Genomic DNA, 27,716 nt, shown 5'->3' with positions numbered 1-27,716 from the left:
CGGACACCAGGACTCACTGGCCACCACCGCAACACTTTCCTCTTTTTTTTTCCCCCTAAAGAATCTCTTAGAGCCTCCAGAAAGTCTTCTGCCACTTCCTATCTCCACCCACATCTCTGCTCCTCCCATGGAGCCCAGCGCCCTGCCAGACAGCCTCCCCTTCCTGCAGGGCAGCACTCCTGAGTCCTCCAGCCAGGCCAGTCTTGTTGGCACCCTTGCCAACCCCACCCTGCTAATACTCTGAGACAAGCGGTCTGGATATCCCTGTGCCAAGCAAGACTGCGATGGCAAGAGAAACCCAGGAGTCAGAAGACGAATCCAGATCTGGGGTGGAATGTTTCCCAAGCATTTTGACACCTGTGCTGTGAATCAGCTGAGAGGCAAAGGGAGCAAAGTTACACTCTCAGTTGAAAGAGAAAGGAGAACCAGAAGGGCCAGCAACAAGGGGGTGTTGTTTCCCATTTCCTTGGCCCAGAAGAGTTTGTGTAAATTCAGTTATGTCTTATTTAGCCCTGCAGCCAACTAGCTTCCTGGCAGAAAGCTAACTGTACTAACAGAGATTGCCAGAATCTAACAAACCCTCAAAGAGTTGCAGTCAGCATTTCCCAGAGCTTTTACCCTCTATTGCAAAGGATGTGAGCTGCTCATGTGCCTCTGCTGTGACTGGTGTCCTTCCATGCAGTCTCAGGACCTGTAAATCTGGGTAGTGTTGTTCCAAATCAGGACAGAATGGCCAAGCTCAGGGAACCCACAAGGTCACTGCCCCAAACAGGGTCAAAGCTAGGTTTAGACCACCGAGCCTGATGACTCTAACTTTTCTGAATACCACAACACCCCACACATCATAGCATGAGAGCTGTAACACACCTTTCTGATGCTGACAGCACAATGCCACGTTCGAGAGATGGCATATTATGTTTCATCCTCTCTAAGAAGTAAAAGGAGACCAGGCCCACAAGGCAAAGAGACATATTAGCATAATTTATTAAAGTCACCATACAAAGACTGTGTTACAGACAGGAAAAGAATTTGAAGGGACACGGAGATCATGTTGAACTTCCTCATTCTGCAGAGAGTCTGCCTGAGTCTCAGGACACTGTATAGACAAAGACAGGCCCTGGGCCTACTCATGACATAGAAACACACAGACTTAAGGCTTCTGGTTATGACCCAGGTAGATCTAAGACTAAAACTGTTCCTATGGTCCCACATTCATATGCTTGAACACTGTTGAGGCTACTAGACCACACAATAAGAAACACAATGAGCTACAGGGTCATTCAGGGCTGGAGTAGAAGTTGTTGTGGACTGGAAGGGCTCCAAGAGGTTAGAAGAACCCACTCCAGTCCCCCCAGCACTCCTGATTGCCCTAGTCTCCAGAAAGTACACACTTGGGGACAGACACTAGCCTCCTGAGTTACAGGTCCACTCTGGAGGAAGAAGTAAAAAGCAGCAGCTAGCTAGAGGGAAGGCATGGGGAGTTAGTACACCACTGTAGAACCAGCCAGGCCCACCAGAATACTTTCCCCCACGTCCAGATAAACCCAAATACTTAGCAGAAGGCTGCAGAACACTGGTACCAGGTCAATTATGAGATGTAAGCAAAACCAGCAATAACTTAGCAGAATAAATACAGTAGCGGTTTTGCTGGGACTGATGCAACTCAGTGGAAACAGTTCTTAGCTCTGGGTTAGGGAACCCAGAGCCTGGGACCTTCTGCAGTAGAGAAGCCACACGAACTAGTCATGGCCCTAGAGAATCTTCCTGCTAAAAACTGCTCCCTGGATGTACATTCCTCTGTCCCTAGAAGGGCAAGGCTATCTCGCTTAGGTTCCCTGGTTAAGACCAGGCCAGGCCAGCTAGCCTCCACTGGCTGTCTGTGGGAGGCCCTGGTCAGCATGGTACAAGGGTGGAGCCAAGTGGAAAAACAAACAGTTTGTTGCTAAGAACTGAGCTGTGTTTTCGAAGGAACTTCATTCCCCCAGGACACCCTCCAATCACTGTACATCTGTGCTTCCAGCTTTTCCGGCTGAGACAAATTTAGTCACTTCTCTGGACTTGATGAGGGCCTGGCTTGGGGGCAGTTAGACTCCAGTGTACATAGCAGGGAAGCTCTGTTACGTGGAAAAACACTGTGAATGAGGATATTGGCCCGTTTCTGCCAGCAGGGGACTGTCCTCTCAAGGTCTGCAGGGTCCCAAAGAGACAGACGGTCCTGCCCCATCTGCTAGCAAGCACAGGACAAGAGCCCGGGCCATGAGCCCAAGACCTGGGGCCACCAGGGTAGTCAGGAAGTCAGAGGCAGCATCAACAGCCTACAGGTGGGCTTCTCTGCAGGGATGAGGCGACAGCAATGGCAGCTTCCACGTCCTAGCAGCTCAGGTTTCCACCACTCGGATGAGAGGCATAGGCTTAGGGCTGGGAGGCTTGGATATCCTGACACTGGAGAGAGAGAGTGAACACTGAGGGCTGTGCTGCTGCATCCGAAGTACTTCCCAGAGCCTCCCCTACATGGTGCAGGGCTGCCTCATCTCTTGAGTTCTAAGAGCTCAAAACAATGATTTTCAATAACACGGAGGGGAAGCTGTTGTATGACACACTTATCCGGTGGCAAGGGTGGTAAAGACAGGGTAGTTACACAACTGAGAAGTGGGCAGAGCAGAGATTCTTGGGTTTTTCCCCCCGAGATTTGAGGCATTTTTTGTCAATCTGTTAGAAACAAAAAACACTCCTCTAGAAATATGCAAATATATGTACAAATCTGCAATACACAAATACTATAAATAAATTTCACATACAATCTTGGGGGTTCGCATACTTCCATAAGCTATGCACGGTCCTCTCAGGCTAGAAAGTAGCTTGCTGAACTCAGACCAGGGTGCAGGGCAGAAAGCTGGGCTTGAGCCTTCCTTGACTCATCAAGGAAGGCTTCACAAAGCTCCTTCGCTCTCTCCCATCCTCCTGAGCCCAGTCTCCGCTCGTACTCACCTTCCCAGGTTCTCTGTCTTGGCACGAGTCTGTGTGCTGAAGTTCCCATGACTGACCTGCTTCTCTATCAGATGCTCCATGCGGTCATGCATCTCTAAGTTCTAAAAGGTGAGCACAGGTTACAGTGGGTCTCTCTGGCTTGCTCCAGGCCCTGTTTAACTTGCATGGATGCTCCTGTTAAATAGGCCTCTCCCCTCCCTTTATCTTCATCAGAACAGTTCACCCTGTGCCCTGAGTCCCTGCTCCTCAGCAACTCAGCAACACCAGTCACTTCTGGCTCCTCTCTGTATACATTTCTTGAACATAGCTTCTTGTCTTCAGTTAAAATAGTCATATGCCTTGGTCAACAGCCTAGTTTTTAAAATATTTGTAGTTTTTGTTTTTACTTTTACTTTTTATTTATACGTATGCCACATGCATACAGTTGCCTTTGGAGTCCCAGAAGAAAGTGTCAGGTGCCCCGGAACTGGACATTCAGGTGGTTGTGGGCAGCCACATGTGTTTGCTGGGAACTGAACTCAAGTCCTCTGGAAGAGCGCATGCTCTTGACATCTGAGACATATCTCCAGCCCAAATAATCTTGGTTTTATTTCGGTTTTCCCCAACATATTTTATCTTTAACTCTAGACCACACTTTCTCTAAATACCCTGTCTCCCATCTGTCTCCCCTGTTACAGAGATCATCACACAGTGGCTGGCAAAGTGATCTCCTTTTGGCTCAAGGTGGGCAACAGAATGGAAGGGCTCCGCGGCAAAGCAGAAATGAGACTAGGAAGTCACTGAACACACCATCAGAGCTATGAGGAGATGCCAACCATAGAATGTGCCCTCTTCCTTCAAAGCCTGGCTCCACTGTCAGCAAAGCTCATATGATCAAATGTGCATGTAGGTGGCTTGTACCATGCTACTCTGCACTCTACAGCAGGGACAGGTCTCACCACTGTCAGCTGTATCCTGGAAGTTCTCAACTCAGCTACCATGGAACAATGCTACCAGATACTCAGCTCCAAGCAGCTGCTGGACAGGACTAAGGGCCTTCCTTGTGCCCAGGCTTCTCAAGAGCCCAGTTCCCTGTTGGGGGCTTTCCCATACACAAACCTCCGCCTCCAAATAAGCAATTTTCTCCTTGAGCTCTTGAATAGTGGCATCCTTCGACTGGATCACGGCTTTTGAATTCTGGAGCTGCAAAGATGTAACAAACATGGCAAAGACTAGCTATACACTCACCAAACTCCACCTGGGTCACAGAGAAGCCAGCAGAGCCAAAAAGAGAGCTCTGCTCCTCTCATGGTTTCATTGGTGGTTTCTCAAGTTTTCTAGAAAACTTTTATTTTCATCACTTATAAACCCAGACAGGAGTGGTAGAGTGAGAGGGAAGGTCAGCCTGAAATCCAAAGGACATAACAGACAATACAAAACCCAATCCTTCTGGTTTTGAAAAGTGTAAATTACTTATTCATTTGTCTAGAGAACATTTATCGAGTGCTTACCACATCACATAGTGTTCTAGACAGTGAGAAATGGCAGTAAACAAAACACATGTGGAGGCAGCTGGCAGGATGGGAAGAATTGAGCCCTCCCTATTCAGTGAGGTGAATCTTAGGGTCTCAAAACAATTTAGCAACTGGGCCTATTGCAAACACACACTACTCTGATGTTCAGGCAGAACAGTCAGGCAGAACAGTCAGGCAGAACAGTCAGGCAGAACAGTCAGGCAGAACAGTCAGGCAGAGATCTGCAGGATGCATGAAGACTGATAATTTTCACAAATAACTGAGTTTATTATGACTCCACTTCTCACTTATCAAAAAATGTAGAGTATAAATGAGACCAGCCTCTTTCCTTTTCCAATGAGAATGCAGAAACTAAATGTAAAAACAGTGCTAGGGAACAACTGAGAAAGAGCAGCACCTGAACTCTAGAAACCAGCAGCCTTAATGCCCATGGACCACACTAAGTGGCCAAGGGGAATAAGTAAAAAAAAAAAAGCGCAGGCTTAGGGTAAATTTGGAGCAGCTAAGATAGCACCCCCATTACCTGCTCTATCATCTGCCGAACTTTCCGCTGCTGGCTCTTGAGCATGTCATCCAACTGGTGGATCTTCTCCCGAAACCCAGCCACTTCCTTTTCCAGAGCAGCAGCCCTGGGGATAAAGACAGGAGGCTGCGGTGAAGTCACACTCGCCTCCACATGTGAGTCCCTGTGCCCTGGTGGCCTGCCCTAAAGAACAAGTAACCAGGCACTTTAAAGCATCACCGCCGAGAGACAGGGCAAGTCATTTGCAGCCACTAGGGGGCAGGGTGCTTTTTTGTTTTGTTTGTTTCAGGTGGTAGCCCTGAACTCAAAGGAACTATCTTGCTTCAACCTCCCAAATTGCTAAGCATGCACCACCATGCCTGGCCAGTGGCAGGGATCTGTTTGTTTGTTTTTGTTATTGTTGGCTTTGGTTTTTGTTTTTTGAGATAGGGTTTTGTTTTGTTTTTGTGTTCCCCTGGCTGTCCTAGAACTCACTCTGTAGACCAGGCTAGTCTCGAACTCAGAAATCCACCTGCCTCTGCCTCCTGAGTGCTGGGATTAAAGGTGTGCACATCACACCTTTAATATTTTAATACTAAACTTAATATTTTTAAAAATATTAACATTATTATTAAAATTTTTCAGTATTAAAGTCAGGAGAAAGTTGGCTGCCTTGTGTAAGTTTCTGTTTACCTCAAAAGATTTAAGTAGAAACTAGGATTATTCTAAGCAAATAAAGCCAAGATCCTCAGTAAGAAATATCTGCTCTCTGGCCGTAATTCTTTTTTTTTTAAAGGTTTATTTTTATTCTATGTGCATTGGTGCTTTGCCTGAATGTGTGGCTGTTGGATCCCTAGAACTGGAGTTGCATGAGTTGTCGTGTGGGTGCTGGGAATGGAACCCAGGTCCTTGGGAAGAGCAGCTAGTCCTCTGAATTGCTCAGCCATTTCTCCAGTCCCTCTGTCCTTAATTCTTGACAGAGAATCCCTCAAACCCTTACAAATTTCCAAGCACAGGAGTGATGGAGACATGTATCTGGTCTTGGATTTCTAGCTTCTGAAAGATGTTTGCAATCTTCAGAAATGCTAAGGAGATCTTAAGTACACTAAGGAAATGATTTTTGCTTGGGGTCTACAGATAGTTGCAGGATGGGGGCTAGTTAAAATGTTACAAACCTCAGCCCCTCTCCCACCTCTGAGGGAGAAACCAAACATGCCTTCACATTGTAACATCCCCTAAATTTTGAACAAAGTGTAATACATACACAGGCCAATTGGACAGCATACACCAACTCTCTGGGGACAGCAGCACTGTACCCTCTGGACCTTATACAACACTCCATCTGTTGTTCATCTGAATCCATTAAGAACTTACGGTAAATGTGTGCAGGGGCGCACACCTGTAATCCCAGAACTTGGGAGGCAGAGATAGGCGGATCTCTGTAAGTTCAAGTTCAGCCTGGTCTACAAATTGAGTCCAGGACAGCCAAGGTTACATAGAGAAACCCTGTCTTGAAAAAAAAAAAAAATAAGAAAGAACCTATAGTATTGCTTTGTCACTACAACAGTTTCTTGAACCTGAGGAGGCAACTGGATACACACACACTTTGAAGGCAAATGGGAAAGGTGGATGGGTGCCCTTGAGCACAGTAATTTTAACTGTCAGCTAAAGTGGGAGTAGAACTGAACCCCTGATGTGTGGGATAGTCTCAGACTTGAATTAGATCGTGGGAACCACAGTCAGTGTCAGGAGAGAAGCAGAGAGCTGTTTGATGTCGTAGTGCTGTGAGGAGAGAAAGCTTTCCTTAGTCACTTTTGAGAATGGCCAGAGATCTCTGAAAAGCCACAGGCACTGGATACTCCCAGTTCTGCCTGAAGAAATCAACAAGTACATGCTGCTACCTGCGTGCAGTGGTGCATGCCTTTAATCCCAGCACTCAAGAGGCAGAGGCAGGAGGATCTCTGTGAGTTCCTGGACCAGCCTGGTCTACAGAGCTAGTTCCAGGACAGCCAAAGCTACATAGGGAAAACCTGTCTCAAAAACAAAATAAAAACAGAACAAAACAAAAACCAAACAAACAAAACAAAATGAAGATGGGCAGCCCTCGGGGTGAGCTGGTTACAGGGCCCCTGACACGGCCCCTTCCTGAACTTCTAGCATTCTAGCACCCCCAGTGCTCCACAGGAGGGCAAGCTGCTATCACTCTTCCAGAGCATTAGTTTAGTATTACCTCATCCTTTCCTTCTGCTCTTCTCTCAGTGTGGCCTGGGTATCTCACATACAGAGGAGGAGGAAGTGTGCACACAGCCATCCCTCAGAACCCAAGGGGGAACAATTATAGAACCCCAGCCCATGTACTTCTGTCTCTCATTAGTATCTGCCTGTGTCCTGTGCGTGTGCACCCTCCCTTAGACTTTACCTCCAGATCATTTAGGATACCTAATACAATATAAATGTCCCCCCAAATAACTGTTTATTGTTTGTTTGTGGACCAATGGCAACAAAATAAGACTGTAAATATTCAGTAAAGAGACATTTCCAATTTCCTGGTTTTTGTCTTCTTCTTTGAGACAGGGTCTCACTGTGAAGCCCTGGATGGCCTAGATCTTGCTATGTAGAGCAGGCTGGCCTAAAACTCAAAGAGATCCACCTGCATCTATCTCCTGTCCACCGGATAAAAGGTGTGGGCCACCATTCCCAGTTCTGTAGTGGGAGTTTTGGTTTCTTTAAAAACTCAGTTATGTTATATAAACATGTTTTCATTTTAATCCCAGGTGTGAGATACAGGGCTGTTTCAGACTGTGCACAGCAGCAGACTATTTGCCTTGTGCAGGGTCTGAGAAGGATGTGATCTTTGCTAGCTGCAAATAGTTTAATTCTGGGGACTCAGGAAATAAATACCAGAGTCCAGAGAGGAATAGAAGTGCTCAAAAGAAGGCTGCTGCTACCCCCCCCCCCCCCGCTGCTCCTTGTTGTTGTGGTTTGAGAAGTAGTTAAAGACATCCTGACTACAAAGACTGGACTTTTTGCAAGGAACCTGATGTTCCTAAACAACAGGAAGTAGCCTAAAGAGACATATGATGCCTCTTCCCCTATAATCACCTTTCTCTCCTACCTGATATTGGGGTGTTGGAAGGGATTACAGTGGAAAGGGTTGGAAGAGAGGTAGAGGTATAAGAAACCCAAATAAAATAAGATAAAAAGTACACTAACATAGCTCTAACTGTTCCTTTAAAGTTACTTTGATATGACATCAAACTAGAAAGGAGGCTATAATAAAAAGGTGCCTACATTTTCCATGCTGGAAAGGTCAAACCTGGGTTCTCTAAGGAAAAGAAAAGACCCTCTGAAGACAGAGGGGCTGTAACAGTATCTGCTGATCTTGGCCCTTTAGGTAATATTTATTGACTTTGAAAAGGGTCATTTATATAATGGTGATCAGACCTACTATGGCTCATTGAGATTTAACTGTTTGCTTGTTGTTCTTCTATTTTTCAGCCAAACTATATTAGATTGCCCAGGCTGGCCTGGATCTCATGGTTCTCCTGCCTCTCCCTCCTGAGTACCTGGGATAATAGGTACAAACTACCACTACTGCATCCAGAAGGAGTGAAGTGAGTTAGAGACAGAGTTTCACTCTGCAGCCCAAGCTGGCCTTGGAGCCATAGCAATCCTTAGCCTTCTACGTGCTGAGATTATAATCATGTGCCACCACGTCCTGTCAAGGTCTCATTCAGTTCTGAAGATGCAGGAAACAGTCTTTGCGCTGAGGGTCCCATTAATCTGGAACCTCTGATCTCCTCTCCTCAGAGGAAGTTTGCCAAACCCTCTAACCTTGGAGGCAAAGAATGCTCAGTAATCCCCTACAGGCCTCTGAGGAGAGCAGGTAGTGCTTGGTTTCTATCTGAACTGCTTAGAGCAACAGAAAGTCCTCATGAGGCTACCCGTTCTCGTTCTGTCTCCAAAAGACTGGAGAAATTACATGACCTTCTAGAACTTCCAGTGTTTCTGCTTTAAAGGTAAGAAGTACGGAGTGATTCATCCAGTGAACCCTCCTGCACTGAGAGCTGTGATAGCCCATGCTTCCTCAGCTCCGTCTGACCTTACCTCTAAAAACAAAAATCCTTTTCTTTAGGTCTTTGCCCCACACATTAAATGAGCTCCCTGAAGAAGGCAGCCCTCTGAACAGTATCTGCCTGGGCAGGGCTCTACCCTGCGTAAGCACACTGAGCGGAAGATCTGACATCAGCACCAGTGTCCTTCCAGAGAACAGGCTACATGGCCCGCCCTTTCTTCCCTACACCCAGCTTTACAGTGAACAAGGGCCCTTACTTTTCTCTTTCTGCTTGGCAGTCAGCGTTCTCGGTCCGAAGCTCCTCTAGGGCCATCTCCCCTTCCCTGACTTTCAACAGTAAGGCCTCATGCTCCTGAGTGGGACAAAAGAAAAGGCCTGTAGCAGGAACAGACGTCAACAGCTTGGGGTGAGATGTGTAACTAAACAGCAGCTTGGCTGCTACTGGGCCCGGGACTGTTGCCAATGAGCAGCAGGCCAGGCTGGTTTGATGGGCTCCCTCCCCTGTCAGGGGTAGCCCTTCCCACTGTCAGCATACAGAAACTTCCCAGCCTCACCCAGCTGCCCGAGGGAAAAGCAGGCCCTGCATTGTGCAAGCCCACCTGCAAGCTCTGGCCAATCCTGGATGAAACAGGTGGAGTGAATGGCTGCTAAGAAGAGTCTAAGGTGGGAACAGTGTCACATGTAGTGGAAAGAGACTGAAGCTGGATGACACACCTTTCATTCCTAAAGTGCTGGAAGGTGTCAGAAGGGATGTGCATGGCTGCTAGGAAGGGATGCTTTTGGAGTACTAGGGAAAGAAGCCTCAGGTCCCTTCCAGCCCCAGGGCTAGACACTGAAGCCGGGAACATCACCATTACCGTCTCCATCCCCAGCAAGCGCCTCTGCAGCTCTCCAACTTCTGCTGATTTCTGCTCCACTCTGTCCTCTTCTCTCTGAAGGGCCACATTGCTCTGTTCTGCTTCTCTTTGATACCGGTTGAGTGTGATCTATGATGCAGATGTGTGTTCAATGGTGGAAGGAAAAGGGCAAAGACAGATAAGAACCTGGATGGCTTCAGAGCCACGATGGGACAAAGGAAGCAACTACGGCGAGCACATTGTCACTTTTCATCCCCATCTAGAACTACTGTGGAGACTAACTCCATCTCCAAGGTCAACTGGCACACAGTTCATCAAGACCCCCTCACTGACATATTCCACACCTCCATAACCCCTCCAGTGCTGACCAAGCTTAACCCAATGCTGTGGCTTCCCTGCTACTCAGAAACAAATAACTCAGGAGACACATCCCCATCCTTCCATTTCCTCACTCCTCCACGCCAAGGCCAACACAGTGCCTGCCGCAGGTGCCGCAGTAGGCTGAGTCTGTCTTTCAGCAGACAAGAAAGCACTTTGGAATGAACAGCAGAATTTTTAATCATTACGATGAGAAGGTAAAGAAAGAACTTGCCTTGTTTTCTCTAGTTATATCTCACCAATGCCTCCCTCAAGTCCCACAGATATTCCTTCTAGCCCCTAGGCCTGGGCAGGTTCTTCTCAGAGTCAGTGAACCCCTGAGTACAGTGCAAGTTCATGCCACACAGGTTCTTCCATGCTTCCAAAGAGCCACAAAGTTCTTTGCACACAGCCAGTTGCTTGACAGGGCTCTATAAAACTGGTGTTCATTTAGTTTAATCCTCTCCCATCATAAATAAAGGTAGGGAGCGGCAGGACCCATGCTACCACCTGGGTACTTCACCACCCACATCTCTGCTTCCCAGTCACCTGATCACTTGGTAAAAGAGAATCCAGATAAGCTCTGGGAGGCCTAGGTGACGGAAAGCAGCCAGTTTGTCTGGCTCTTCCCAATTTCAGAATCAGAGCAGAGAAAGCCTGATGCAGAAAGTGTATAATGGGACCTGTCCACAGAGCACACCCGCCCTAGCCAAATCCCTCTTCAAAGTAGGCAGCCAGTAGAGCAGGAACCCACACTAAATGACAGGCAATATTTATAATTACCAATTGCCCTTTATACCCCCAGGTTCAGAAAAGCAGACTGGACAATCTTACTCATCAGGAAGGTTAAGAAACCCTCAATAACAGATATCAGCCTAAAACGAGCCAGTTTCTTGGGCAGGAACTTAGAAAAAGGGTTTTCATTTCAGTACATCAACACCATATGCAGGCTGACTCATGTCAGAGCATGGAGTTAACAGAGCCATGATCTAAATCTCACCATAGAATCAGAGGTGCAAAAAGCAAACATACAAAAACCAACAGGCCCAAACAACAACAAAAACCAAACGACTATCCCAGTAGCTCAGCCCACTCTGCCCACAGGAAGGAACCTGACCTAAGGGGCAGCTGCTGCAGACGTCTAAAGAACAGTCCCGCTATCCCAACTGCTGGGATCCCCAGCCTTGCGCCTGCAGCGGATGCTCAGGCAGCTCTTCTTTGGGAACAGCAGGCTCTACCACATGCAGTCAGAAATGATAAGCGTGTCTGGAATGCCACCACTTCTCAATGTTTCCAAAACCTTAACCCTGCTCAGGGCTGCAGCTCCAGCTTCCTTGCCTTGTATCTCTTCCAAAGAACAGAGGAAATAGGTAGTCATCTAGGTGATACGTGAATAATCAGATTATCTAAACTGTCTCATGGGAAAGCCTTTCCCTGAGAATGCCTTTACCAAATGGCTGCTTTGCTCACAAACTTAAAATCGTTTTAAAATCATCCCAAGTCAAACTACGTATGATAGGAAAGTGTGCTTGGAAACTGAGCACCGAGAAAAACAAAGTCTAGTTCCCTCTTCTACACCCAGCCAAAGAAAGCGCTCATGCAGCCTCGCGCAATCCAGCCGCGGAGTCTAGTTCGCGAACTCTTCCAACAGAACTGGAAATCAGCTCTAAGGAAGTCAGCTGCAAGGACTGGGCTGGTGAGAAAGCTCAGCAGGGTATTACCACCGAATCTGATGATCTGAATTCAATCCCCAGGACCCACATGGTGGAAGGAGAGAGCTGACTCCAGTAAACTGTTCTCCGGCCTCCATATGCACGCCACGGCAGTAAAGAGCTCCCTACCCACCGCACATATGAATGAAAAAAAATGAATGTCATTTTCTACAAAATCAACTACAGGCTAGAAATGTAGCTCACTGGTAGTGTGGAAGCCTAGTAGGCATTCCATCTCTAGGACCACAAAAATAAAAAAAATAAAAACTAAAAATCCAACCAGGCATGATGACAGACTTCTATAATCCAGCATTTGGGAAGAGACTCAGGAGTTTTTCAAAGCCCTTGTGAACTACATGAGACCCTACCTCAAAAATAACAGGGGCGGGAGATGGCTCAATGGATTAGAGCACTTGTAGCTCTTCCAGAGGACGAAGGTTTGATTCCCATTACGCACGTGGCAGTTCGCAACCATCTAAAACTCCAGCTCCAGGAGCTCTAATGCTTACTTCTGACCTCCTCAAGCACCAGGCACAGATGTGACACACATTCATACAGACAAAACAGCCAAACACATAAAATAAAATTTAAGAAATCAACTATAACAATGATTAAGGTGACAAAGTCCTGTGTGTCCACCAGAACAGCTATTTCTTTGATAAGACAGAGTTATTCACTCACTGTCTCACACAGATGAAATACCTCCCAGGCACTGAGGGTCTGTGAACACCACAGCAACAGTCCTTGCCTACAAGGAGCCTCGACACCATGAACCTTATGACAGCAATGACTTCTGAATGTCTGCTGTCCCAGACCAGAACTATACCCAATGTCGGCAGAGCAGAAAATCAAGATCTCACATTCAAGAGCTAGCCATGTAGCTCAGTGGCAGAGCACTGCCTAGCACGCACACGGGACAGACATTTCAGTCCTCAGCACTGCAGGGAAAAGAACAAGAAAAGACTTGACCTCTGAACTATGGCCAGATTTGGACAGCAAGCACTTTACCTCTAAGGAAAGCAAAGGCAGATGGGTGAGCAAGGCTTCACAGCACTGTGGTTCTCCTAGGCTGGTGTCCACCCAGGAAAACAGAGTTCACGCTGAGAAAGTCTCTGGCCCTTCAGCCAGGAGCCAGTCCTTCAGGCCACCTTCTCTCCAGATGCCAGATCTTACCTCAAAAGCCACTCGGTCAGCCTGGTGTCGCTGCTCAGCCTCCTGCAGCTTGGCAAGCAATTCCTGCACGGTCTTCTTCAAGCTCTCAACATCTTCACTCATGCTGGTGTCCACCTAGAACCGGAGCACAGAAAGGAAGGAAAAGCTGCCACATCTATGACTTGGTAAGAGAAGGTCCGTCCATTGTCTTGTCGTGTCCTGTGTCCATCCCCCATCTGACATCAGTCCCCTGCATCCCCCTACACTTGGGACCACCCTCACAAAAGAATTAGCATGACACAGGGAAGGCCAACCAAGAGTTTTGAGCTGTTTACACAAAAACATTCTTCCTTTAATCCCTAAGGGACTTGGCCAGTCTCAACTCACCCAACTATTTAGGACACAGTAACTTTTGAACACATCAAGGGAATGGTTCCTTTTTCTTTTTCTTTTTGGTTTTTCAAGGCAGGGTTTTTTTCTGTGTAACAGCCATGGCTGTCCTGGACTCACTTTGTAGACCTCAAACTCACAGAGATCCATCTGCATCTGCCTCTGCCTCCCGAGTGCTGGGATTAAGGATGTGAGCCACCATCACCAGGGCAGGAATGGTTTCTTTTAAACATTTTCACATTTATATCATGTGTTAGAGTAGCAGTGTGTGCCACAGAACACTATGGAGGTTGCAGGTGGCTCTCTCCTTCCACCTTGTGGGTCTCAGAGATTTCAGCACAAACCTAAACTAGGCCACAGGTACCATCTCAGTGGCTCCTTAGCAGGTGTGTGTGTGTGTGTGTGTGTGTGTGTGTGTGTGTGTGTGTGTGTGGGCACACAGTATCTTTATGAACATGCCCTGCCTTCCTCCAGATGAGATCACTTTTTGTTGTTGTTAACAAGGCCTCAACCTCTATCCCAGGTTGATCTAGAACTCACTATATATAGGCTCAAAATTTGTGGCCATCAAACTTCCTTGGCTAAGATTAAAGAAAGATCTGAACCACAAGTCCCAGTTTCAGACTGAAGCCCTCCCTTTTAGACTAGGCTCCCCAAGGACAGTGGCTATTTGGCTCCCATCACAGAGGGCAGCAGCCCTGAAATCCAAAGGCACCTCTTTCGCTGTTTTTACACTTCACACAGAGATCAGCATAAAAAGGGCTGTTGCTGGATAGACAGGTTTAGAGCAAAAGCATGAAGCTCAGGGATCTGATGTGATGAAGAAAAGGGTGTCTGTCTAACTGAGGTGACTGCTAGCAGTCCCTCCCAGACACACCCATCCGTGGGCCGGAGGTAAGGGCTGAGCAGACGTGTAGGGTCTCGCTCACTCTCATTTTGCTGCAAAGGCATGAAACACAACTCCATAACTCCCTGAGAGTCTGGCACAGACTCCTGTCTTACATGGTGGAAGCAGCAAGACCTTCTTCACCCCTGCCTGCACAGAAATCTCTGTTGGGTGGAAGGAGATGCTTCCCAGCCTTCTAATTCTTCCTTACTCCTGGGGAAGACTCCTCACCACGCCCTAGCTCACAGGCTAGCTCCAAAGTTGGGAAGGCAATATTTGGTACAGTTTGGAGCTAGTGAGAAGCACTGAGGCAGACACTGCCAGGAGTTACTATAATTTATTACCAATAACTTATCTGCCAAATATGGTGCTTGGTGGAAGAGGAACAATTCAAGCTGTACATTTAACATTAAGCATGAGGCTGGAACCATACTTAAAATCTGAACATTAATTAAGTTACCTTGTCAATTCCTCTCTAGCCTTACTCTAGCACCTACGCCAAGTGAAAACACTGCGACAGGCCCCTGGATACACCCCTGACACATTTATTTCAACTCTTTTCTCATAGGACCCTTCCAATGACATGAAGATATATTTTTTGTCATTAATTAAAATGTCAGAGGTTCGTTCAGCTCAATAGCAGACTGTTTGCTGAACATGTAAAAGGCCCTTGGCTTAATTCCCAGCACTACAGAGAGGTTTTGTAATATTATATGAAACACCAAAAGAAGAAGTTATAAAACTACATATGAGAGGAACAAATAATAAACTATGCTTCAAACTGACATTGACCCTCCTGCCTCAGTCTCCCAAATCCTGAGATTATCAGCATGTGCCATCATTTGTGACTCAACAAACCAGATTTTATACAGTAAAGTTCATAGACCCTAAAAACATATTTTCTCAAAACAATTTTTAAAAAACAGGAAAAAAGATATAAATCTATCACATAAACTGAAAACACTTTACAGTCATATTTAAAGCCATATGTTAAGTATTTTATAGTCAGTGGGAATGTTAGAAAAAAAACAGTTCAACCAGTGAGAGGCCTTGATGAACCATGATGTGCCGTGACTAATGGATAAGTGCGATTCAATTCTATACATGAAGGCCCAAAACACCCAAACCCCCCAAATCAGCCTTCAGGCTGAATGTGTAGTTTAGTGGTACAAGCCATAATTACTAAAGAGACCTATGTTCAGTTCTCAGCACCAAGTGAACAGAGTCCCTTAAAAACAAAACAAACAAACAAAAAGCCACCCACCAAAGAAACAGGAGACAAAGAAATGTGGTGTGTGGTTCTCTCTCAAAATTGTAACTAAGTATTTGCACGGATGAAAAGACAAGAGAAAACTTTACCAAAGTATAACCTTTTCTCTCTGAGGATGAGACAGGATAGAGAGACAGGAAAAAGGAGAAGCCATGGGAAGAGAAAGAAACCCTTCCTTCTGGAATCTGGCTGGAGACAAAACCTTAAACAGAACTGATAACGCTAAGAGTGCTTACAGAAACATGAACACTTTCCTAAGAGGTAGTTAAACAAGGATGCTAAAAATAACAAATGCACCTGGGCTTACTTTGGACTAAAATATTTGTAAACATGACCAAATTATCACTTCTCTCTCATCCCAAAAATCCAGACCTCATGAAACCTCACAGGATGATCAGATGGCTCAGTGGGTAACAGGGTTTGCTGGCAGTCCTCACCAGGCTTGATGCCTGGAACCCATGTAGTAAAGGAGAGAACCATGTCCCCCAGACTGTCTTCTGAGCTCCACACCACATGGGCATCCATATGGCCATGCACACACACAATAAGTAAATGTAAAAAAGAATGTTTTATACCACTTGACAATTTCATTTACAAAAAAAATTCTTTAAGACAAGAAATAAGCCACCTCATATATTTTTACTTAATCTTTAAACTTAAAACTTAAGTTTTGCTTAGTCTTCAAATTATATTGTAAATTATATCTTTTGAGCAATGTAATTTAGAAAGCCACAAGATCACAAACAGCCACTGTAGAGACACTAAGCTGGCCATCCCTGTACGCCCGTGTGTGCTTTTTCCTAAGCCTCTCGCTTTCCCTGATGTCCTACATTGAAGTCTGAAATATGTACCAATCCTCATCTTTACTAATAAACTTGACAACTTTGTTTTACTCTGACCAATCCTGCAATTATTTTGCAAATAGGAATCTGGCTTTTCCTCCTCAGTGGCAGTCCCTAAGGGGGAGTGATGCCCTTAGGCTGCTTACAGGCTACTGCTGCCACTGACAGAGACTAAAGCTGTTAAATTTTTCTTGTTTTACTTTCTTGTGTTTCTGAATTTCTAAGATTTTTCTACAGTTAATATATCTTATGATTTAATCACACAAGGTAACAAATATCATTTTTTTTTTAAAACACAGCAATGAAATAAAGCTCTATGAACTAACATGAAAAGACTTAAAGTTGGTCATGGTGCTGAACAGTTCCATCACTCTGGAGGCAGAGTCAGGAAGATCTGTTACTTACAGGCCAGCCTGGTCTACATAGTGAGTTCCAGGATTGCCAGCACTATATAGAGACCCTGTCCTTCCCCTAACCCCCCCAAAAAAATAAAAAAATAAGAGACTTAAACAAAAACAAAAACCAGGAGTCTGGGGATATGCCTCAGGAATAAAAGTGCTTACAGAGCATGCTAGGGGGAAAGTAAGCAAGAATGAGCTTAGCATGGTCCTAAATATGTATGAACATACGTTGTGTTTAATAAGCACAGTATTTAAATAAGCATCTGCATAGGAAACTAGACTTTAGATAAGTATTAGAATCACTTAAAGAGTTGTAAAATATCCTGATGGTGGGCTGCAGAGATGGCTCAGCAGTTAAGAGTTCTTCCTGCCCTTCCAGAGGATCCAAGTTCAGCTCCCTACACCCACATGGTGGCTTACAACTGCTTGTAACACTCGTTCCAGGGAATTCTGCCCTCTGTGGAGACTGGGATCACATGTGCACACACATACATGCTGCCAAAACACTCATGAACATAAAGAAGTCCTCCTGCTCAGGCCACATCTCAGAAGTTACTCAAGGGAGGGGAGCTAGGCATCAACTCCTTAAAAGCTCTTAAGGCTCATCTAAGGGGCAGCCAGTCAGAGACAACACTCTAGGAGGACCCACACACCAGCAGTGGCTGCTTCTATGCAGTTAACGTGGGGAATGTTTGCCTTTTCTGTGCCCTGTTGTTTGATTTTTATACCAAATAAGTACGAGGTGGGATGGGCAGGGAGCAGAGGATGCTGTCCACTGGTTAAACATTGCTCACCAAGGCCTCTCCCATTACCTACCTCAGGTGGGCTGCTGTAGAGAGTCATGGGACTCTGACTAAAGCCATTTGGCTTTTCTAGTACCACCTGTTTAAAGAAAAATAAAGTCAGGGGTTAACAATTTAACCAAGCAAGAAAGTTTGAAGCATTATATTTCTTAGATGTCAAACCCTGCAGACCCAAGAGATGGCTCAGAGGCCCTTGCCACCAAACCTGACAACCTGAGTTCAATCCCCAGAACCTATCTGACAGAGAAGAAAACTGACTCTTACAAGTCATCCCTGACATCTACATGTGTGTCATGGCATGAGTGCATACACATACACAGATTCACATGTGTGCACGCTCACATGCACAATAAATGTAACTTTTAAAAATCTTATAGGAAAGAGAGAGGAAAAAGGAATGAGGAAAAAGAAGTAGGAAAAGGAGTGGGAAGGGAACAAGCAGAAGAGAAGAAAGGAGCAAGAGAAAAAGATTCCCAGTGCTTCACAAGAAAACGGAAAGTAGAGGGTAGCATGGCCTTGGGAGGGATTATAACTTGTGAGCTGGATGAGATAGACCTCAGGCTAAAACCTGCAGAGGAGTGGAAAATGTGTGAGCCACATCCCTCCCAGGAGCACAAGCCCCACTTGCTATAAACACTGCACTCTTCTTTTCAGGGGATCCTGACAGGCTTTGACAAGGCATAAATCAAGAAAGAAGCTCTCACTATAACTGTCTGACCCAAAGGCAGACTGTCTCATCGTGTGACTTCTGATTTGTGCTAACAAGGGGCCTGGGCTTTGTGGCCTGACCCTGACTGTGCACAAAAGGTTCTGGTGCCACTTGACAAGGGGCTTCCCACCAGCCAGGTGTGACAACGGGCCTTGAGAGTGCTGCTTTCAGCCAATACAAGATGAATGTGGAAATGTCCAGCACACGAAACCCTGACAAGACAAAGGAACCCATCTGGCACCACCTGCTAGGCCACTACTCCCTTCAGCCCAGGGAGGAGCCTGCTGGAGAAAGACCACCTGGCTCAAACCAAAAGGCAAACAAAGGACACAGAACTCTGGTCTCAGTAGCCCAAGTGAGGGGTCAAGAAGACACTGCTCTGTCTCTGAGGACGTTTCTTCCTGGCTCTTAGGAGAATCTACACTACCTTCCCAGAGAAGACTGATGGAATGTTTGCTCCTCTGTTGCTGATGGCTCCGCAGCCTACACCCTAAGCCAGACTAAGGTCACAGGGACAGGGTGGTGAACCCCTAAGGAGTTTCCAAGCCCACAAATAACAGACTGGACTGAAGAGACAGCAGTTCTTGCAGAAGACCTAGCTTTGATTCTCCACACTCATATGGCAGCTCATAACCATCTGTAACTTGAGTTCCCGGAACCTAACACTCTCAGTCTCCTGGCACACTGGGCACACACATGGTACATAAAAACAGGCAGGCAAATACCTACACATAAAATAAAAATAATAAATCTTAGTTGGGTGTGGCAGTGCACACCTTTAATCCCAGTACTTGAGAGGCTGAGGCTAGTGGATCTCTGTGAGCCTGAAGCCATCTACATAGTAAGTTCTAGGATAGCTAGGGCTACTCAGAAAGACCTTGTCTCAAAAATAAGCAAATACACAAATGAAATAAAATAAAATAAGCACACAAACAGTAAATCTTTATTTAAAAAAAAAAAGAAAAAAAAAAAAAAGACTTACATAGAAGATTTTCTGCACTGTGTGCTAAGAAACCCTATCTCCCAGAGTTCTCAGGAAGCCAGATCCCTGATATGCTCTCCCTTCCTGGCCACATCTTGAGAGTCAACACCATTCAAGAGTACCTGTATTTCCTGCTGATGAAGAGAGTCTCTTGGATTCCTGTCAAGCTTGCTACTTATATCCTCCCGAAGCTTCTGCAGGCAGTTCCTGGCCTGGAAAAAGAGGGCCAGACACTTGAGATTCAGGGCAGGGAAAGCTAAGAACCTTTGGGTCACAGACCCAACCCATACCACTTTCAGTCAGGCATAGCTGTACACAGGGGCTGCAGACAGAGGAATTGTGCCCAACCAGCTGGCAATCTTGTCTCTCTTGTACAAACAACACAAATTAATCCCCTCCCCTGGCAGTGCTGACATGCTCGCTGAAAAGACACATGACACAAAAGACAAATAAATGGGTAATATGGAATCCAGTGCTAAGTGCTAAGGAGATACATAAGCCAGGCAGGGGCTGGGAAACACTGGGGAATGTGGCTGACCATTCAGACTATTGAGTTAGCTAGGCACAGGATACTTAATTATTTATTCATTAATGGATTAGATCCAGAAGGTCAAAAATGCTATTTATCAGCACTCAGGAGGCAGAGGTGGGCAGAGTTCAAGGCCAACCTTGTCTGCATAGAGTAAGTACCAAGACAGCCAGGGCTCCACAGAAAGGTCCCCTCTCAAAACACAAATAACAAAAATACTTATATACTATTTGACACAGGAGGGAATGGGGCACTTCAGTGACAATAAAAAGAACAGAAAGAAAAACCATCAGAACCCATAAGAGAAGGTAGTCCCAAAATTGTAAGGTTCAGAGAATGTAGGTGTTCCCTCAAGGAAAGGGGTCCACACCTCCTGGATGTACTGGACCTCACTCTTCAGCTGGTTGATGTTCTTCTCATGGATCCTCTTGTCTCCAGACCTCCCCGTCAAGTACACCTGCAGTAAAGACAGCACTGTTTAGTTAAGAAACACATAGCTCATACTCAGGCGAAAGGAACAAACCGATACCACCAACTTAGCAGGTGACAATTTGGTGATCCAGCTCAGAAGAGCTTAACTGTATTCCTATTACTCAGGGCAGTAGTGCTGGGACAAACACAGGGCTTCACACATTCAAGACAAGCACTTCCAGCTGAGCCACGGCCAGCCCAGAATGTATTACTCTTGGGCCTACTTAATCTACTTCTAGACACTCATCCTAACACAACAAATTCCGCTCGACAATATACAACCACACCAGCATGAACGTTCAGCCACACAGTGTAACTTGATGGAAAAGCAGCGGGAAGGGTGAACTCTGACTCAGTCCTGCAGTTCCCACAAAAAAAGGTCTGAAGGCGGCCTGATGCTCTCTCAGCACACTTCAGCATCTCCAGCTGAGGAAGTCGCTCTGACTGTTAGAACACATCTGTGTTCTGCCAAGCAGGAGATATGGTTGCGAATGAATGAAGAAGGACAAAATGTCCAACAATAAGCTATTAATTCAATAAATCATGTCTTTAATGGAACATTATGTAGTCACTAAAATGCCAGATACTTATAGACACAGAAGACATTACAATGTGTCATTAGGTGTGGGAGGAGACGATAGGACAGAATATATGAACACAATTTCATTTTCTTTTTTAAAAAGTGCACATGTAAAAAAAAAAAAAAGAAAAAGAAAAAAGGGCTGGAGAAATGGCTCAGTGATTAAGAGCACTGTCTGCTCTTCCAAAGGACCCAGGTTCAATCCCCAGCACCCAAACGGCAGCTCACAACTGTCTGTACCGTCAATTCCAAGAGATATGACACCTTCACACTAAAGCACATAGAATAAAATTAAATAAATTATTTTTAAAAAAGTGCACATGTATGTCTGCAAGCGTCTACAGCAAGATGTTTACAGTGGTTACCTGCTGGATTATGGGGTAGCTTTGCCCTCTTCAAGAAGCATGCAATTACTTTGAGTAAGGAAAACAAAGTAATTAAAGGCTTCCACTTTGGAAGGGAAGAAGTAAAACAATGCCTATTTGCAGATGACATAACCTTAAAGAGAGAACAGCCTAAGAAACACTGTGGAATGACCTGTTTGGAGCAGCAGGGCTGAAGGACACTACTTCAGTGTACAAACTGATTTGTCTTCCTACACTCTAGCAATTAGCAATCCAAAGATGAAATCTCATTTACAGGAGCTGGAGAGATGATGAGTCAATGGCTAAGAGCACTTGTTTGAAATCATGAGTGCTAGCACCAAGGTGACGAGCTAGCTGGCTTCCCCACAAGTGCCTGTGACCCAGCTCCCAGTGGGCACAGATGAGATCACCAGGGCTTGGTGGCTTACAGTTGAGCTGAGAACACACAGGCCTCAGGTTTAGGGAGAGACCTCTGCCTCAAAAGAAAAGGCAGACAGTGTCAGAGGACACCCACGTGGCCTCTTTTGCTCTTTGCGTGGGTACACAGGTGCACAGGCGCGCGCACACTAACATGCACACTCACCCTTACACATGTCCGCACAAACAAATGAAGCAGTAAGTAAAATTCCATTGACAGCTCGGTGTGGTAGCTCACACTCGTAATTCTATCACTTGGGAGGTTGCGGCAGGAGTTCTGGGCTAGTCTGAACTACAAAGTGAAATCCTATCTTAAAAGTAACAACAGAAAAAAAGAGGTAATAATATATGGTTTTAATTATAATATTGTAACAATAAGTTTCCTCCACCACATTAACATCTGTTCAAAAAGATAAACAAAACAATGGGGAGTAAAAAAAAATAGTAATAACAATAGCTTCCAAAGCTGGGTTCAGTGGTTCATGCCTTTAAACCCAGGACTTGAGAGGCAGAGGCAGGAGAATTAAGAGTTGAGGCCAAACTGGGTTACATATCAAGTTCCAAGTTAGCCTAGCCTATAATGTAAGACCTTACTTATCTACAAAACATAGCAAAAGGAGGGGCTGGAGACATGGATCAACAAGTAACAACACTTGTTCTCAGAGAGGACCCAGGTTTGATTGCCAGCACCCACATGGCAACTCACAACCATCCAGGAGATCCCGATACCCTCTATGTGGCACCAGGTACACACGTGGTACACAGACACAAATTTAAGCAAAATACTCATGCACAAAGAATAAAATAAATAAACCCAAAGTAAGTATTTTTAAATAGGGAAATAAATTCAAATTTTCTATTTTAAATTTACAAACTAGTTTTGTAAAAAATTAAAACTTTAAAAATTTAACTTTGTAGTTCACCCTGTCTTTCTGTACAGAAGACTCAGACAGCAATCCCTCCCAAACTGACCAAGAGATTCAACACAGTCCTGCAGAAACTGATAAACTAAGCCTAAAATTCACACACACACACAAAAAAAAGTTAAGGAACCCTGAGCATCAAACAAAAAACCTAAACAAAAAACCCTTAAGGGACTATTTCATAGTTAGCCACAAAGTTACAGTAACCATTAACTAGGATGATACTGTCATATGGGCTGACAGTACAGCAACTACCGATCCAACTGTTAAAACATGCTAAATGCATGCATGGAAAGGTCGCACTGAGTCCCCCTAATACATGCAATTACCATTCATTAGAAATAGACATTTTAAAAAAGGAAGCAAACTGAAGAAAACAGGTCACATGCTGTTAATTCCATGTGTAACTAGCCAGAATACGTAAGTCTAGAAAGACATTGGCAGAGCTGAAGAAATAACTGGAAATGATTTTGAAGCCAGTCCTGCTGGCATACATCTGAGGTTGCAAGACTCAGGAAGCTGGGCAGAAGGAATACTGCAAGTCTGAGACAAAAACTGGACTATATAGACCTGGTCTCTAATTAAAAACAAAAAACAAACCAAAAAATCCCTGGGATTTAAAGCAGTGATGTTTCTATAACTCTATGGCTATCCCAAAAAAAACAGTGATTGACTATTTTAACTGAGTTCATTGTGTCATGTGTGAATTATCTAAGTATATATTATATTATAAAGTTATTTTTAATTAAAAAATATTTTAATAAATATTTATATGTGTACTGGAGTTATGCCAGCATTTATGTCTGAACCCCACCACGTGTCAGGTGCCCTATGAGCCCAGAAAAGGGCATTAGATCACCTGGTGAACAGGAGTCTCAGACAATCGCAGCTGCCATGTGGGTTCTGGAAATTGATTCCAGGGCCTTTGGAAGAGCAGCCAGTGCTCTTAACTTCTAAGCCATTTCCCCAGCCACATATTTTAACGATTTTTAATTACACGTTTGGATATATGTTTGTGTAGGAGACTGCACATGAGTGCAGTTGCCTAGGGAAGCCAGAAGAGGGGATCAGATTCCTTGGTTGCTGGAGTTTCAGTCAATTTTGAGCCACTTGACATGGGTACTGGGAACCCAACTCAGGTCCTCTTCAAGAGAAGCAAGCATTTAACTATTGAGCCACCTGCCCAGCCTCTTCTAAAGGTTTGTTTCTTTTCTTTCTTTTTTTTTTTTTTCCTCTAAAGTTATTTTTAGAAAAGAAGGACAAGTCTTCATCCCCATGCCTGGTTCAGCCAAAGTCACCCACTACAGGCTCTGAACTCTAGGTGTAAAATCCCTGTAGGAGATGAACAGGAGCTAGCATCTCCCTGTTCTTCCCAGTTAGTTTATGAGCTGTAAGTCATCAGCTCCCTTCGTGTACCTGAAGGGGGAAAGCAGAAGAAAAAGGACCAAGTTCACCTTGATGATCTCTTCATGTCCATCACAGGACTCCACCAGTTCTGACGCCAGAGAATGACTTGAAGAGCGGTCAGAGAGTGTGGCATAGGTCTTCTTGTCCGCCTGCCAGAGAGAGGGAGAAAAGTGATTCAGATATCACACGGCAACAAGGACCTCCTGCCCTTGACCCACACGGAGACCTACAAAAAGCTTCACTCTGATTTCTTTTCCCTCCAAGAACAGCCACACAACAACAAGGACACACAACAGGGGACATTAGTAGAAAACGGGGGTTAGTTTTGATTTTAGTGGGGGTCTCCCACTTCCCAAAGCATGCGGCTGATCTAGCTGGGTCTGTCTGAAAGGAGATGCTCTCAGGCTTGCGGGCAACAGAGGTGGCTCCAGACAACATTAGGGTGAGGGGTTGGCAGCAAGGAAGAACTGGCTGAGAGGAGGCCTTGCCCCAACAGACACCTTGATACCTTCTGAGCTATGTGTTCAAGTTCATCTCTTGCCAGTTCACCCTGGAGAGTCAGTCTGAGAATGTCCACGCTGCCCTAATAATGACAACAACAGCAACAGTGACCCCTTACCTTTCGAGCCTACAAGAACAACCAGCCTGGGTATTGGCATGTCTCTACCAGCCTCTGTCCATCACACAGGAGAATGACTGTATAAGCACATAGCTCCATGTGGTTCCAGGGACATACCTTGATTCTCAGATCACAGGAGTACAGGGCATGGATTGCTTGTCCCCAGAGAGTGGAGAAATTTTCCTGGACAATCACCTCAAAGCCGGAATTTTTGCTTGTTTGGAGACTGGGTCTTGTGTTGCACAGGACAGGCCTGAAGTGATTTTCCTGCCCCCCACTTTGCCAGTGCTGAGATTATAGGTGTATATGTGGTTCCTGACACCAGAATTTTTACCCCTGACAACCAGCCAGAAAGTTTTGAAGCCTAGGATAGTCTTCTAGAACCAAACAATAAGAATGTTCCTGAATCCCAAGTTGGGAATGGAGATACACACCCACACAAACACATCCCTATAATTTCAGAACTTAACAGGCTGAGGCAGGAGAATCATCAGTTCAAGAACAACCTGGAGTACAGTAGTAAGACATGTCCACAAAACAAGCAAACAGCACACAAAGCAGCAAACACATGAATCCAACTGAGCCTCTACTGGCCATATAGAAATTATCCAAATGACAGAAGGCACAATAATGGGCATTTATTCTGAGATCAGCCTAATTTCAAAGGACAGTGGAGAGTTTCATTCCTAATGGGCAGATTAAACACCTGTAAGAACAACTAAAAGCCTCCGAAAGGAAAACAAGAGTGAGAGGAAAGCAGGAGGCTAGAAATTTAGGTGCCTGAGGGACTTAGCCGCTCTGGGACTCAGTTCAAGGGTTGGGACAGTCTGTGACAGTGAGGGTAGAGAGAAGATAGAAATTCCCTTTTCCTTCCCTCCTGTTTTTCTTGCAGTGCTAAAGATGGAGCCCAAGCTACTCATCCATCCATGTTAGCACTCCACGACTGGACTGCACCCCGAACCTCAGGAGAAGATGGGTGTGCAGGGCATGAAGGATGAAAGCGACCTTGAACAGGCAGGAGGCACAAGCAGGCACATCTGAGTCCGAGGTCAGATGGGTCTACATAGCGAGTTCCAGGTCCACTTAGTCTAGCGACCCCCACCTCTGACACCCTTGAGGTAGTCATGTAGCCTGGTGACCAGGACATGTCCAGCTAACAACTGGAATTCCTCAATTGATGTCCACTCACCCTGAAAACCCCAACCTATTTCCCTAAGGTTCATAGCCTTCATTTCCCCCACCTCAATAAAGAGGAGCTGTATCGCTGGAAAAAACTGTATCAGAGATAGTGGGGACCCCTCCCCATTCGCCTGGCTAAGCTTCATTCCTTTGAGTCCAGCACCTGTATGTATCAGTGCCTAGACACCCCAAGGGAGGAAGCAGACCCCGGGCTTCGGAAAGACACTGGGGAAGGAGTCTCAATGAGAAACTGTCCACTTGAAGACGGGAGTAACTAAAGGCACACACCTTTAGTTACAGCACTCAGGAGGCAGAGAGGCAGGAGGATTTAAAGCCAGTCTGGTCTACACAGTGACTTCCAGGATAGCCAGGCCTATCTGCCTCGAAAGAACCCAAAACAGCAACAACAAAACCATGGTATTTATGTGCTGAAGACGTAGCTCACTTGGTAGAATACTTGACTAGAATGGATGAAGTCCCAGGTTCAATTATCAACACTGCATGAAACCTGGCATGGTGGATAACACCTATAATCCTTACTCCTATGAAGTATAGACTGGAGGACCACAAGTTCAAGCATGGGCTACACAGTAAAATCCTGTTTCAATCTTCCCAGCAAAGACAATGAGACATATTTCTACAATCCCTATACCCATCAAAAGAATGGAGTAATACCATGAACAACTCTGAACATAAATTTAATTATTTAGATTAAATGGACGAATTCCTAGAAAAGAGGAAAAACAACAAACAAAAGCATCTACCATTTCAAGCCACCCAATCCAAATGAATAATGTGAAACTACAGCTCATAAGAAAATCAGGTTTATAACTTGAACTCTCAAAGCAGAACTCTCCAGGCCTGATGGCTCCAGTATATCAGCTATATCAGCTCACTGTTTAAGTAGTGACAATCGTATATAATCCCACCCACAGAACAAATGACAGTGCAGTTCACTTGAGGAAGCTAATACAACCCAGTACCAGACAAAGATAGAAAGAGATGTGCATGTGTGTGGATATACAACCCAAAGCCTTGAACATGCCAGACAAGATCTTACACACAAACACACACAAATACTGACCAGTATCTTTCACAAATATAGTCTATTTTCTAATATTTTATTACGGTTTGGACACTTATAAATATATTCAACATCATTAATATTAACCACATGTAAATTAAAATCACACTAAATACTACTACACATTTACCAGAATTACTTAAATACTGCACGTGTTCACAGACATATACCAAAATTGGAACAGGGTCAGGAAGATGTCTCAGGGGTGAAAGGTGCTTGCTGCCAAGCCAGAAGGACTGAATTCCATCCCAGGACTGGCATGATAGAAGCAAAGAAACCACTCTGCACGCTGCTCTCTGTGCTTACATGCACCATGGCACACATGTTAACAGACTTACACAAGTTCTCAAGTTCAAGGCTAACTTTGGGTACACCAAGACTGTATCTTAAAAATAAAAAGGCAAAAACATAATAAAACAAAACAAAAATTCTGAAGATCTGCCATGCTCAAGGCTTTGGGTCATGTCTCTAGTACCGCCCCACTCCCAAAAAGTTTGCCCTCAACAGACAAATAACTAAACTTTGTGGAATTTTTTAAAGTTTAGTTATGTGTATGGGTGTTCCGCCTGCCCCTACATCTGTTTACCATGTGCATGCATGAGGACCAAGGAATCCCCTAGAACTGGAGTTACAAGTGATTGTGGGCCGCCCTGTGTGTGGCAGAAGTCAAACCCAGGTCCTCTGGAAGAAGGTACTCTAACT

The 27,716-nt window shown here is 45.2% G+C and overlaps 1 protein-coding gene across 2 annotated transcripts in view; it reads right to left on the bottom strand.

Moving 5' to 3' along the window:
* Nucleotides 1–957: 957 nt before the first annotated feature.
* Tuft1 (tuftelin 1) overlaps nucleotides 958–27,716 on the bottom strand; it is a 42,352-nt gene continuing 15,593 nt past the window's right edge. The window contains exons 2-13 of one of the 2 annotated variants that reach the window (XM_055609089.1): nucleotides 24,641–24,715; nucleotides 24,180–24,281; nucleotides 20,340–20,426; nucleotides 19,563–19,652; nucleotides 17,763–17,828; nucleotides 13,179–13,292; nucleotides 9,937–10,065; nucleotides 9,337–9,431; nucleotides 5,026–5,131; nucleotides 4,087–4,170; nucleotides 2,989–3,089; nucleotides 958–2,442 (exon numbers count right to left, since the gene is read on the bottom strand). In XM_055609089.1, coding sequence (XP_055465064.1) covers nucleotides 2,379–2,442; nucleotides 2,989–3,089; nucleotides 4,087–4,170; nucleotides 5,026–5,131; nucleotides 9,337–9,431; nucleotides 9,937–10,065; nucleotides 13,179–13,292; nucleotides 17,763–17,828; nucleotides 19,563–19,652; nucleotides 20,340–20,426; nucleotides 24,180–24,281; nucleotides 24,641–24,715 — 1,113 coding nt within the window. In that variant the 3' untranslated portion in view covers nucleotides 958–2,378. The remainder of the gene's footprint in view (nucleotides 2,443–2,988; nucleotides 3,090–4,086; nucleotides 4,171–5,025; nucleotides 5,132–9,336; nucleotides 9,432–9,936; nucleotides 10,066–13,178; nucleotides 13,293–17,762; nucleotides 17,829–19,562; nucleotides 19,653–20,339; nucleotides 20,427–24,179; nucleotides 24,282–24,640; nucleotides 24,716–27,716) is intronic. The other variant, XM_055609088.1, reaches the window with a different exon arrangement.

The sequence above is a fragment of the Psammomys obesus genome, unplaced genomic scaffold (assembly GCF_907164565.1).
Source record: "Psammomys obesus unplaced genomic scaffold, mPsaObe1.curated_primary_1811, whole genome shotgun sequence".
NCBI lineage: Eukaryota > Metazoa > Chordata > Mammalia > Rodentia > Muridae > Psammomys > Psammomys obesus.
Note: the sequence above shows the minus strand (reverse complement) of the source record. Positions and strands in the feature narration are given on the sequence as shown.